The 14113-nt window shown below is 41.9% G+C and overlaps 1 protein-coding gene across 1 annotated transcript in view; it reads right to left on the bottom strand.

Annotated features, from left to right (window-relative positions):
- The window catches only part of LOC118560418 (NLR family CARD domain-containing protein 3-like), a 29355-nt gene extending 15843 nt beyond the window's left edge, over positions 1-13512 (bottom strand). Inside the window, exons 1-2 of the mRNA XM_036131405.1 lie at positions 13424-13512; positions 12046-12171 (exon numbers count right to left, since the gene is read on the bottom strand). Of these exons, the coding sequence (XP_035987298.1) occupies positions 12046-12171; positions 13424-13512 (215 nt within the window). The remainder of the gene's footprint in view (positions 1-12045; positions 12172-13423) is intronic.
- Between the last annotated feature and the right edge of the window lie 601 nt (positions 13513-14113).

Consider the following 14113-nt stretch of genomic DNA (forward strand, 5'->3'; position numbering starts at 1 on the left):
TTAATATGCATTTTCCATGTATATGAACTATCTAGCCATAATCCTAAATATTTGAATTCATCTACTCTTTTTATAGGTTGATCATATAACTTTATCTCTCCTATATCAATATTTCTTTTATTAGTAAAAATCATAAAACAGGATTTACTTACCGACAATTTAAATCCCCATTCATATGACCATTTTTCTATTTTATTAACAGCTCTTTTAATATTTTTAGCTAAATGTGGGACATTTCTTCCCCTCATCCATATAGCTCCATCATCTGCATAAAGTGCTGATTTAATGCATTCATCTAGATTTAAGAATATATCATTAATCATAATATTAAAAAGTAAAGGACTAATTACACTTCCTTGAGGAGTGCCGTTTTCTACTTTAAAATCTCTTGAGTATTCATCCCCAACTTTAACTCTAATTTTCCTTTCTGTAAAGAAACTTGCTATCCAGTTATACATTCTTCCCCCTATTCCCATATTTTCCAACTTTATCAATAAACCTTCCCTCCACATTGAGTCATACGCTTTTTCAATGTCAAAGAATACTGCTATTATCAATTCTTTCATTTTTAATCCTTTTTCTATATCATTACTAATTCTCACTAATGCATCCATAGTAGACTTTCCTGTTCTGAATCCACATTGATAACTACTTATCTGCCTCTGCTCTAACATATACCCCAATCTTTTTACTGATATTTTCTCCATCCATTTACATAGGTGAGATGTCAAAGCTATTGGTCTGTAATTATTTGGATCTGAAGAATCTTTTCCTGGTTTATTAAATGGGAGGATTATTGCAGTTTTCCATTTATTTGGAACTTCACCTTCTCTCCAAATTTTATTAAAAAATTGTAATATTAATTTTAATGTTGCTTCCGGTAACCTTCTAAACATTGCATAGCATAAATTATCCTCCCCTGGAGCTGAATATCCAGTATCTTTAATAACTGTTTTTATTTCATTCATACTTATTTCTTCATCTAATGCTGAAACTGATCTATCTTTCTTTTTATAAATATCATTATATTCTTTTAATTTTTGTTCTTTTTGATTTCTATGTATATTTCCTAAATGCTACCCACTATGCACTGCTGCAAAAGCCTCACCCAAAACATCTGCCTTATCTTTATTTAATATCACAATTTCTTGACCTCTAACCAATGCTGGAATTTTAACTTGACTTCTATTCCCACCCATTTTCTTAAACATTTTCCAAACATTTTGTAGTTTTACTTCTGCTCCTATGGAAGAACAATAATTTCTCCAAGTTTCCTTCTTAGCCTCTTTAATTATTTTACGAGCCTCTGCCCTTTTCTTCTTATATTTAATAAGATTTTCTCCTGTTAAATTTTTCTGTAATATGACACCTTCTCTGTTATTTTTATTCTTTGTGCTTGCCTTGCTTCCCTCTGTACTATGCACCCACCATATGCTGCACTGTGTTCTCCTCCACAATTACAGCATTTAACTTTGGCGTCTTTCTCACATTTTCCATACTCATGCGAACCTCCACATCTTGCACACCTTATTTTCCCTTTGCATTCCTTAGCTACATGACCCATTCTCTGACAAATATAACATCTTATTGGATTGGGAATGTATTCTCTGATCCTGAAGTTTATGTATCCGATCTGCACAGATTCTGGTACAACATTCTCAAACTGCAATATTATTGCCATGGTGTCTTTAACAACTCCATCCCTTTTATGTTTTATCCTTGTAGCTTCAATAACTTTGCCTCCTTTAATCTCTTGTTTGATTTCATCAACTGTCATGTCAATTGGAACACCTGTAATCACTCCTCTTAATCTTGCAGCTGCGCCAGGGATGAATGTTTTGACTCTCTCACCTACCAAATTTGTCATTTTGAGAATCTGTTCTTGTTGTTTTTTACTAACAGCATAAATTAATATATTTCTATTATTCATAATCCTGGCTGACTTGATTTGTCCAATTTCTTTCTCTATTGCTTTAGTTAGTTTAACCGGATGTAAATGTCCTCCCTCTTCTTTGAACTCGACTGTAACTTTCCACTCCTCCCCATTTGCTCTCTCTCCCTGCACTTGTTTTCCCGGGCTTGTATGTGTTTTTGTCTTTTTACTTCTTTCCTCTCTAATCTCACTCCCATCTGACCAACTTCTATCTCTTTCCTGTCTTTGCCTCATTTCTCGCTTTCTCCTTGCAGACCTAGACATCATCCACTCCATTTCTTCTCCACTATTTCCACCTGATGTGGAAGCCATAAAGCTACATTCAATGTACAGTTTATGCAATCCGCCAAACAATTCTCAGCTCCTACCAACTTCTCACTCCGCTCGTAATCCTCCTTTCTCCGGCACTCTCCGACCCAACTCCCACCTCGTCCTCTATTCAGGCGAACGTATTTCATTTTACTGTTTTTTTTCCCGTTTTCTTCTTCTTCTGGTGTTGCCGGTATCCAGCGGGCTTGTGGTGGCATTGAGTATGAAGTGCATTTCAAATTCAGCAATTGATACCAATCGTTATTAAACCGCTGCAACTCCGGTGCAATTTGGCATCCGCTTGGACTGGTCTGTATTGGGTTCAGACTTCTCATTCATGCTAAACAGGCCACTTCTGTCACTCTTGTCATTTCAATGTTTTGCCAATCAATTACTTCAGGTGTTGTGAAATTATACATGTTGAAGTTATTTAAGGTTTTTGTTTGTAGGTATTGCCTGAATATCAGCTGGGACCCGATGTCGGGATGGTTCAAGTATTGGGCGATCTTTAACAGCAACTTTGCCCATGTATTTAGGGATTGTCTATTTCTTCTTTTAGGTTCAAGAATTCATTCAAGATGAACATCCCGAGAGCATCATTGTGGGTGCTGTTGTCTGGTCGATACTATTTTCAATTACAGATCCTCTCTACAGGCGTGAGGCTATCTAAAGCTAATAAGCAATGAGATCATCAGTTATCAGGATGCAGTGCAGAATCTGAATTTAATTATCAAATTTATCCAAACAACATGGAATGTGCTAAATAAGCTAATCGATTCATAACAGCATTTGGTATGCATTTGGCATTTATGAGCTAAGCGAAAATTATCAACTATGTCTTAATAAGTGTTACCCGTATTTAATCGTTCTTCCTTGTCTGGTTGTTTTCTTATAGATATTCTCTTCACTCTTCCTTGTTGTTTTTCTCAAACTAAACCTGTCAGCCTGCAAATTAAGTTCTACGTATTGATCTCAACCTAGTTCCACGATGGTATTTTGCCTGCAGACAAGCTCTTGAATTTGAGATATCAGTTTCATTCTCATATCAGTTATTTCCGAGCGTCAGCTGTTCTTCTCGCTCTGTCTCCTTAATCTCGCAGGTGCATCATTGCAAGAGTCACACTTTTATTTCCAGGCAGCTTGAGCTCACTAATTCCGTTCCCTTCCCTCCTAGAACAGGATACTCTGGTTAAGAGTCGCCGTTCTGAACTTTCCTTCTGGTCTGGCTTGCTTCTCGTCCAGATTTGAAATATGCTTCCTATAATGATGTCTTTTGTCTGTAGATATGTTTAATTTTACGGATGTGCATCCGTAAGTTTTGGGGGATTCTAAAAAACAGTTGGTTCGCAGATTCGTGAAATTGTTCTACACGTATATGTCTTCGCTTTTCAAAGCACTTTTCTTACATCGGAGGGTCCCCATGCCAACACAGTGTTTTCAAATCATCCAAGAACCGTTAATCTTGTGGCCTTTCATCTAGTTATTTCAGCATTCATTCAGGATGTGAGCTGCACAACAGTAGACGCTCGTAGAGCCCAATCGCTGGCCGATGGCTATCATCAGCATACCTCACATATCTGCTCTGACCTTTCATTCATCTTAGCCGCCTAATACTCATCTTCAAGGTAATCTAACTGTGAATACTAGTGGTGGATTCAAATCTCATTGAAGTCTCATTAGAATCACGTCCTGTCCTGTTCATTCCTTCTTGGTCACTCATTCATTCATGTGCATCATTCCTAAGCATCCTCTGTCATTTATCCTGTTATCCAGACGTTCTGCCATGCAGTCGTCCTATCATCCTGTTCATTCCTTCATGGTCATTCATTCATTCATGCATCTCCTGTCATTAATCCTATCATTTATTCTGTCATCCAGGCGTCCCGCCATGCAGGCGTCCTGTCATTCTGTTCATTCATTCATGTGCATCATCCATAAGCATCTTCTGTCATTTATCCTGTCAATCGTCTTGTCATTGGTTCTGTCGATCAGGCATCCTGTCCTTTGTCCTATCATTTGGCATGTCATATGCCATGTTCCCTGCCGTGCTTCCTTCATGCTCCCTGCATGTTCCCTGCCATGTTCCCCGCAACGTTCCTTGCCATGCTTCCTGCAATGTTACCTTCTATGCTCTCTGCCATGCTCCCTGTATGTTCCCTGCCATGCTCCCAGCTATACTCCTGCTATGCTCCCTGTGTGTTCCCTGCCATGCGATCTTCCCTGCCATGCCCCCTGCCATGCGATCTTCCCTGCCATGCCCTCTGCAATGCGGCCTGCCCTGCCCTCTGCCCTGCCATGCGGCCTGCCCTGCAATGCGGCCTGCCCTGCCCTCTGCCCTGCCATGCGGCCTGCCCTGCCATGCCCTCTGCCCTGCTATGCGGCCTGCCCTGCCTTGCCTTCTGCCCTGCCATGCGGCTTGCCCTGCCATGCCCTCTGCCCTGCCATGCCCTCTGCCCTGCTATGCGGCCTGCCCTGCCATGTTCCCTTCCATGCTCCCTGCCATGCGGCCTGCCCTGCCTTGCCTTCTGCCCTGCCATGCGGCTTGCCCTGCCATGCCCTCTGCCCTGCTATGCGGCCTGCCCTGCCATGTTCCCTTCCATGCTCCCTGCCATGCGGCCTGCCCTGCCTTGCCTTCTGCCCTGCCATGCGGCTTGCCCTGCCATGCCCTCTGCCCTGCCATGCGGCCTGCCCTGTCAGGTTCCCTGCCATGCCCTCTGCCCTGCAGCCTGCCCTGCCATGTTCCCTTCTATGCTCCCTGCCATGCGGCTTGCCCTGCCTTCTGCCCTGCCATGCGGCCTGCCCTGCCATGTTCCCTGCCATGTTCCCTGCCATGTTCCCTTCTATGCTCCCCGCCATGCGGCCTGCCCCGCCATGTTCCCTTCTATGCTCCCTGTCATGCTCTCTGCCTTGCTGTGCCCTCTGCCCTGCCATGTTCCTTTCTATGCTCCCTGCCATGCTCCCTGTGTGTTTCCTGCCATGTTCCCTGCCATGCTATCCCTATTCTCATACATCTGCTTATCTACATTAAAGTATAAATCAATCAGCGTTTATGTTCCTGTCGAGGTCCGAGCACCAAAGTTTAAACGCTTGTATCAATAAATTCTTCTAATCGCTTTTCTCTCTTTGTGAGTCTTTAGTTTGAAATGAAGCTAAAGGTGGAAATACAACCGAAGAACTCTTGCTTACTTCCATTCAATCAGAGGCTGGTCCGCCTCCGATGGAGCAATCCGCTTCGAGCCAAACCTCCTCGAAGCCCAATCATCATCCAGTGTTCACCTTAAACAGCTACTCCAAATCATCTCTCGGCCTGCTTTTCAGCAAGAACCATTGCACTAATGTCGTATTTTGATTCAGACGTTCCCCTTCGCAAGCCTTTCAGTTCCAAGTATCATCCTGAGACTTACCATCTCTATTCATGCACCTTACCATACACCTCACCTTATCTCCCCATTCATCTCACTCAACTTTGGTAGGCCTTTGCGGCAACCGGCCCTGTTTGGTAAGCCTTTGCAGCTCTTTGCTTTCGCAGCACTTTTCCTCTATAACTCATCCTACTTGTCTCTGTTCTTAGTTTTAATCCAAGTCTCATTGTCTTTTGACCATGCAGACACACCGGCCTCGACCTCTGCAATTTTTGGGGGGAAATATCCCTATTCTCATACACCTGCTTATGCATATTGAAGTATAATTCAGCGTGAATTTTTCCTGCCGAGGTCTGAGCGCCAAACTCTATTTATTGTATCAATAAAATTCTTCTAATTGCCTTTTCTTTCTGTGTGAGTTTTTCAGATTTAAACTCTTCAGTCACTAAAACTGAGGAAGACTTTCAGATACGAAAACAAAACGGTTCAGGAACAAAGAAAGAAAGTCCAGTTGGTTCCATGTTGGGTTTGATTCAGTCACTATGAATATGGGAGAGGGACTAAACAGTCCAGTTAGCTCATTAACATGGAACAGAACCAATCAGAGTGAGCTCCAGTCCAAACTAAATCTTTGACTTTAAGCAGAGAAAAGTGTTTAATGATGGCAACTAATCAATGACGCCCAAAAGCAAACAGATCAGAGCTGTTAAAGGTCTTGTTACGGCTGCAGTGGTTCCCTGCCTTTTTCCTGGAGACCGGCCTTCTGCAGGTGTTGTGTTTTCCCTTGATTAGTTCTCTGCAGCTTGAAAAGTGGCCGTGCTGCAGCAGAGGAGAGAGCTTCCTTCCCTCTCCCTCCTCAGAACCCGTTTGGTTTGTATCTTGTGATTGGGTTTTGCTAGGTTTGTTTTGACATTTGCTTATTTCTAGTTGGTTAAAGGTTTTGTATTAATCTATTTTGGTTTCTCATTTCAGTTATTCATTCTTCCAAGTTTTATTTCTTTAATATAATTTAATAAATTCCAATTTCATTGAATAATAAAATCCTTGTGTGGTCTCCATTAATGTTACCCCACCAAACGGGCCTGGTGGACGTAACAGTATACTATGCAACAGGGGTTGATTTTCCAGCGAGGCTCCCCCCAGAGGGCAAAAGTAAAAGTGCATTGTCATAAAGATGCTCAGCTGTTCTGGTTTCTCCGTCAAGCCAGGCGCGGTTGTTTTGAGCTTAGCAGACAGGCGAACGCAACGAAAAGTCGAAAAAACGGCAGTACAAACAATGACTAACACAGTGAAAGTATGAACATCAGGGTTTCCTGTAGCGCTATCTTGGCGAGGCGGCCGCAGCGGCCGGTTAGAAATGACTGAGAGAACAGTTTGGTGATATTAGTGTTGAGCTCTGACATGGAGAAGAATCCTGAGTCCTTTTCACTCGGACCATCCCCCGGGGGGGGGGGGGGGGGGGGGGGGGGGGGTTTGGTCAGAGAGAGAGTTTCTTTGTTCGAAACAGATCCTCCTCCTCTTAAAAAACATGGGAGGGTTTCACCCTTAAAAAGATGTGTTTAGAGTTGTGAAAGTCAGACAGACTTCTACATCGCGCTGTGAAATCATTTTATAATGGTAATGTAATACTCTGTCTCCATATTTAATTTTTTAATAAATTAAATATGCATATTGCAATGTTTTACCTCTTGATCAATGTTTTCCTCATTTACTGCCAAATCAGGAACTGGGGTAAGATGGGCCTTCAATAGATATGCAGGAGCAGGCCGGTGAACTTAATCTTTAACACTGGGCAGAACCTATTAGGATTTAGTTTAACGCTTAATCAGTCTGAGACGGAGTTTGTTTAACCGCTGGATATTTCTGATGTATGCGCATGCATTTTGTAAGTGATTTTGGCTGTGTTTGGTTTGTGGTTGTTATAAGTTGATCCTGCCGAGGTTCGATCTTTACTCTTTCCCTTTTTTTTCTTTATCTTCAGTTTCAATCTCCTTGTGCATCCCAATTTCAGTTCGTGCACTTTCCTTGAATCCTTTGTTCAGGAGTAGGACATCTTCTGTTCAGCTATACACTAGCTGTGCGCTAAAGACGTTATTACAACCTCCTCCTCGCGCATCACAGAAAGTCGTAGGTTGTGTGTTGTAATAGTTGCCATCTTGGGAAGGTGCAGGCTAGCTAAGCGGTTAGCTAGCTTGTAGTGAAACACTGAAGTGTTGTGATATTACCGCCATGATCATCAAAATGGTTTGACTGAATCAGATTGAATTCTGATGACACAGCCACAGAGGAGAGAGAGTCAGTGGGGACGGCCCCTCCTTCTCTCACCAGGGGGTCCCCTGCTGCTATAAAACTTTCCTCCCACAGACAAAGCTCTCTCGCTCTTCACACTTCTTCAGACCCTCTCAGATCTCTTCAGACTTCTACTTCTGGCTGGAACCCTCGGGGGGGGGGGGGGGGGGGGGGGGGGGCTCCCACTCCAGCTCCCACTCCAGCTCCCACTCCAGCTCCCACTCCAGCTCTTCAGCCTCTTCTCTTGAGACCACCTCGTCCTGGAGCAGACCAGGAAACTACTTCGGGCCATGAGCCCTGCACGGGCCTGAAAGAACACACAGGCTGCATCTGGAGGGAACTTCTCGTCGCCCGGAGAACATGTCCGGCCAAATCAGAGATAAGTCTCCTCAGCCTGTACAAGGAAGCAAACCCCAGCTGGAGCTGAAAAGCCGACAAATTGGGGCCTGTTTTTAAATGTGAGGAAAACCTGCTCAATCGAGACTGCAACGGGGTCAGAGGCTGTCTGGAGGACCTACAGGCCTCCGTTCCCTCCACACGCTGTTGGTTAGCTCATAGCTGGAGAGCTAAGCGCTAGCCAGCCAAAGACAAACCAACAACTTCCCTGCTTCCAACGGTCCTTCTTTGGAATGGCCAAACTGAACAAAACTCACATGAGGCAAAACACAGGTTTAGGCAGGAACAGCTGGGGGAGAAGTTAAAAGGTTTATTGGGAAATGTCTTGTAAACCGTTGTACACATGGTTGCTTTAGAACAAAGGGCTAATGGAAGTAGCTCACACTAGCCTTCTGTTTATGGTATTGCTAATATCATTTGAGTGTGTTTTATGGTTATAATAGGGTGACCAGACGTCCCCGATTTCCGGGGACTGTCCCCGTTTTGGACCTCCTGTCCCCAGCTAAAGATGTCCCCGGATATGTCCCCGATTTTACTGAGGGGGAAAATGTTGCTTGTAGACTGTTATTACGGTAGAGCTGTTGCGCGCAAAAACAGGTATTATGGTAGCTGGTTGCGCTGATGTTAACACAAAGACGAGGAATAGAGCACTCCACTAATAGGGCGGTAATGATCCTTTTGGATGTCAGCTGCCATTAAAACACGAAGAGGAAGAAGAAGAAGAAGAAGAAGAAGAGCGCATCACTTTTAAAACAGAAGAAGAAGAAGTGGAAGTTCGTTGTCACAACCGGTGTCTACTGATGAGGAGCTGCCCAGTGTTATGGTAAGTGTGTTAAATGATTCATTTTGTTTGGATCGCGCTAATCCTGTGATAAATGTTTGGTTCGTGTCCAGGTTAAAAAATAATCAATAAAAAGTAAGACAAGACCACGAGTTGCTGCTCGTGTCAGTAAAAGAAACTCGGTTAAATTGTAACATATGATTGAAAACTCTAAGGCACTAATCTGGTACGCTGGTTATCCAGGGATCAACAAGGGTTCGTCTAAAGATGTTTTAGAACTAATTGGTGACCTTTAGTTTATATTTCAGATAGTTATAAGGAGAGTTATTACAAGTTGTTTTGCTGATTTATAGATGTGATTTATGAGCATAGACTTCCAGGCTTAGGTGTACTTTTTTACTGCTCAGTTTGGATATATGAAAAAGGAGTCAGTAACTGAATGAGACAAGATCTGCATGATCTGAAAAATGATGGAGTAAGAGATAACCGTCTGTTTAATGTTCATTTATTATGTTGTTTTTGCTTGTAGCTCCAAATATTGTGGTAATTAGCATTTTTTGTATTTAATCAGATGAGATAATAATAAAAAAAATAATAATAATAACAGGAAGTTTTCATGTTGTACATTCTAATGTTTTTGGAAGTGATTTTAATTATATAATGTCTGTTTTAGAATGATGTAAGATTGATACAAGAGGAGAGAGAAAGAAGATAGGAAGACAGAAAGGAGATTGAATGAGAGTAGGGGAAAATAGGAACACCGATGGAAAGAACGGTTGACAGGAAGGGAGATAAATGTACTTAGAATAGTATTAATAAAGTTCAAGTGATAAAGCGTTGACATGATTTGAGTGATAACCTAACGTATTGAGTAATGTTGTGTGCGAAGTATGCTATGTAAAACAGAGTGGCTATATACTCAGGTTTGAGTTGTCTGAGGATATAACCTCTTTCTGAGTCTCTGCACTTAACATGAGTTTCACTGCACTTCCCTAGCTGTGGCAGACTGAAGAGGCAGATTAGTTGTATTTTTTTCTTGTGTTTTAAAAATTTCAGTTCTGCACATAATATATCCTCTTCTCCTCTTATTTTATCCAGACCTCTGGATACCGTGGCTGATGGCTCTTCAAACACAGAGGGCCTCGAAGAAACCAGAGATGATCTCATGTTAGCTGATTCGCTGACCGGAGTTAACTCACCATATACGAGCAAACAATATACTTGCACATCAACTACTACCAGACACATAATGTAGTTATACATACTTTATGTAAGTTTATACATGCTAATGCTGCACCACACACACAGTCACTTGCATTCTTGTCAAGGGATTTCCAAGTCTGTGTTTTTTAAAACATGTTTAACACCTTTTTCACCTCACATCACCACAACCCATTTTCTTGTCCCAAACAGGCTATATGCACAGCTCCACTTCTTCCTGAACCTCAGCATTTCCTTTGTTTCCTGTCTTTCATTACTGGACAGACTGATTAATCCAGGTGTGTCTTACCTCAGTAACCAGTCACACACACCTGGATTAATCAGCTTGTCCTGTAATGAAAGACAGGAAACAAAGGAGCTGCTGAAGTTCAGGAAGTAGTGGAGCTGTGCTTATAGCCCATTAGTGGGAGAAATGAATCTGCTTCTTTGAGATAAACAGACTCCTGATGTGGTCAGGTGACAGCAAGAAACATGTATCATCCTTTACATGCAGGCTTGACCACTACTTCTTTTTGATGTTAACGCAGAAAAAAACTATTTGTCATAGGTATGTAGACGTGAACAGAATAAGTATTAGTTGCACTTTTTTGAAAAGGTGGGAGAACTCTGTCTCCACAGACAGCCACGGGCTAAATGTTTGTATTTACTGGTTTTTCTTTTCCTCATGTCACTCTCCCCTTAGGAGGCAGCAGAGCTCTTTGGGGCCCACAAAATTGGAAAGCCCTGCTAACCACCCATGACCCCTCCACTCCCACCCCCACCACTTTTCCCCAACCCAGAGACACAGTTCTAGTTTTCTATTAATAACACTATTGATTGATTTTTGTTGTTCAAATATTAATAAATATGTAAAAATAAACTAAACCATTACTGTCCCCGTAATTTCATCTTGATGAGATGTATTGATTTTTATCCACGAGCAAGAAATGTCCCCAGATTTGATTTCAGAAATCTGGTCACCTTAGGTTAAAATAACAACGTTACCTCCACAAGGGTTTCATACATTGATGGGACATTAATGTTTACGTATACAGCCCTGGATGACTGAGAATCATCTCCAGCACACGTCTCCTTTCTTTATGTCCAATTTAAATATCATAACACAGAATGTTAATGGAGAATAAGTGGATTTTCTTATTTGTGTGGATTTTTTCTGTATGTGTCAATAAATCCTATATTAGTAATTTTAAAGGAAGGTTCTACAATAAAGGTTTCAGGGAAATGATCATCTTTAAGACAATTCACTGAACTCTAAGAGGAATAAATGGTTTACTTTTCCAAACTAAATAAAAATACAACTTAAATACTAGTTACTTCATTGTAGAGAAAACACTAAGGATTGTGTTTTCTATCATAACGAAAAACCTTTAGGTTCAGGGACTTTCACTGGAGAACAGGATTAGGACCGGGTTCTACAGAACCACAGAGAACCAATCAGAGTGAGCTCCAGTCCAAACTAAATCTTTGACTTTAACCAGAGAAAAGTGTTTAATGATGGCGACTAATCAATGAGGCCCAAAAGCAAACAGATCAGAGCTGTTAAACATGATGTAGCAGCATCCAGGACGCCTCCAACAACATCCATTCTTTCCACTTTCACTGCTGTGGTTCTGGAGAACATCCAACACACACCGCTTCACATATGAACATAGAAATGTGGGAAAAAGAGCTGAGCTCACGTTAAACACATGTTGGAATAAAAACATTTCAGACTGACTCAGTTTCCACAGTTACAGCAGTTAGATACAGCTCACCTCTCTGAGGACGCAGGTCCTGAAGATTTGAAGTCAATGAGACGATCCTTTGAATCATCGCTCTTAAAGGACACACAGCTAGGTTCTGGTTCTGGTTGATGTTTATGAGTCCATGTGTCAGGAATCCTGTGAGAGAAAAAAAATTAAAACACTTTATGAGAGTTTTGTTTATTTTTTTTTAATGTGACTGATTCTAAAATAAAGAGCTGTGAGACACAAGAGAACCAGACAGATCATAAACTTGATGTTCTAAATGGTTCCCATCAGAACCGATCCAATCCTCCATCATGTTCCTGATCATTGATCCTCCTGAATAAAGTCCAGCCTTGTTTCCAGAGCAGAAAGAGCTGTTTCTGAGACACACATGTTGGTTAGAAATGACTGAGAGGACAGTTTGGTGATATTAGTGTTGAGCTCTGACATGGAGAAGAATCCTGAGTCCTTTTCACTCGGACCATCAAGGAGGTTCTGATGGAGCTTCATTAAGTCTTGGTGTTGTGTTTGTAATGTACTGAGGTGGAACCAAAGCTGATCCACTGCTGAGTCCAGAATAGAGGTTGTTCTAGACACCTGAGCAATAATGAAGTGAAGCAGCTGGATGCCCACTAGTCAGAACTGACAGTTTTCTCCATTTTAACCAGGATCACTGAACACAATCATGTTGTGATGAGTTGTCAGCTTCATTTATTCACACAATAAACATTCAACTGAATTTGAGTGAAAAACTGAACTTAACTGCATTGTTTTCTAACTAGAATTAAATTTTAATTAAATCTAAATAATAAAACTCGATTGACTTTAAATTTCTGTGTCTAAACTGGCAACCCAGTCTCACTGGAAAACGTGAAACATACACATTGGTCCACAGGGGGAAACGTAGTATCGTCACAATTTGGCCCTTCAATACAGGCATTTGTGTCAGTCTCTTAGGAATCCTGTCAGAAGAAAACTTATTTTAACACATACATAGAGAGACCAGTTGGTTCTGTTGGTCTGGGTCGTATTTAGACAGTAAATAAATTTAAAGATTCTTCCATAAATGTCTGATCAGCCGTCCTTCTTTCTAGGATGAATAATGTTGAACACATGTTGGTCATCAAGGTCCAGGAAATGTTCTGGAAGTTGGTGAGTTTTTCCAGATGTGTCCTGCTGGAACCCAGAGCTCTAAGCAACAGGCTGGTGTCACTCAGCTGGTTCTGCAACACTGGCTTGCTGTTTGTCAGAACCCACTGGTACCATGCTGAGCTGCTCTGTTCAGTCTGGATGAAGCAGCAAAGAGGAACAGCAGCAGCTTCAGGACCACTTGGTCTCTTCTGGCCTGATATAGTGAGAACGCTGTGTGAAAAGGGCTCTGGACACTTAGAGATGCTGATCTCACCTCTGAGCGTGGCTCTGGCTCTCAGCTTCCCCACACAGAGTGGTTTTAGAGGGAGGGACTCCCTCCTCTCTGTCCTCACACTGATCCATGCTGCTGAATTCACATCCACATCAGCTCACACACACTTTCTACCTTCACCTGCAGAGGAAACACAAATCATTCATCTGCACATCAACTCTCATCATCCTTTACATCCTTAGTGCTGGAAAAAGATCAGCTGCTCCTCCTCTGATTGGCTCTTCTTCTCTGCTTCATATCAGTGTCAGTTGAATGCAGTCAGACAGCAGTGAGAGGCAGAGGAAGCTGCCATCAGCTGCTGTACTTCTACTATCAGTCCACTAGATGGAGCCATGGAGCAACATTTCATCCACTGACACTGATTCACTCTGACTGAACATCAGCAACTATTTTATTTCACAATCATCAAACTCTACAAGTGGATTATCTGCTGCATCAAAGCTGAACTATTTAATAATCTGACTGAATCAACCACATTTTAACATTAATGTCGTTTTATTTTGAAAGGACTAACAGGAAGCAGCAGGAAGCTGTTGTGTCTGACATTAATGGGAGACCAGAGTTTGATTCCTGCTCCAAATCTCTAGAAAAGCTTAGATTTCCATATCTGCTCCACTCAGATGTAGAAACATTCAGATCTCTGATAAATATTTACGTTTTTTTCTTGATCAG

Source organism: Fundulus heteroclitus, unplaced genomic scaffold (assembly GCF_011125445.2).
Source record: "Fundulus heteroclitus isolate FHET01 unplaced genomic scaffold, MU-UCD_Fhet_4.1 scaffold_43, whole genome shotgun sequence".
NCBI lineage: Eukaryota > Metazoa > Chordata > Actinopteri > Cyprinodontiformes > Fundulidae > Fundulus > Fundulus heteroclitus.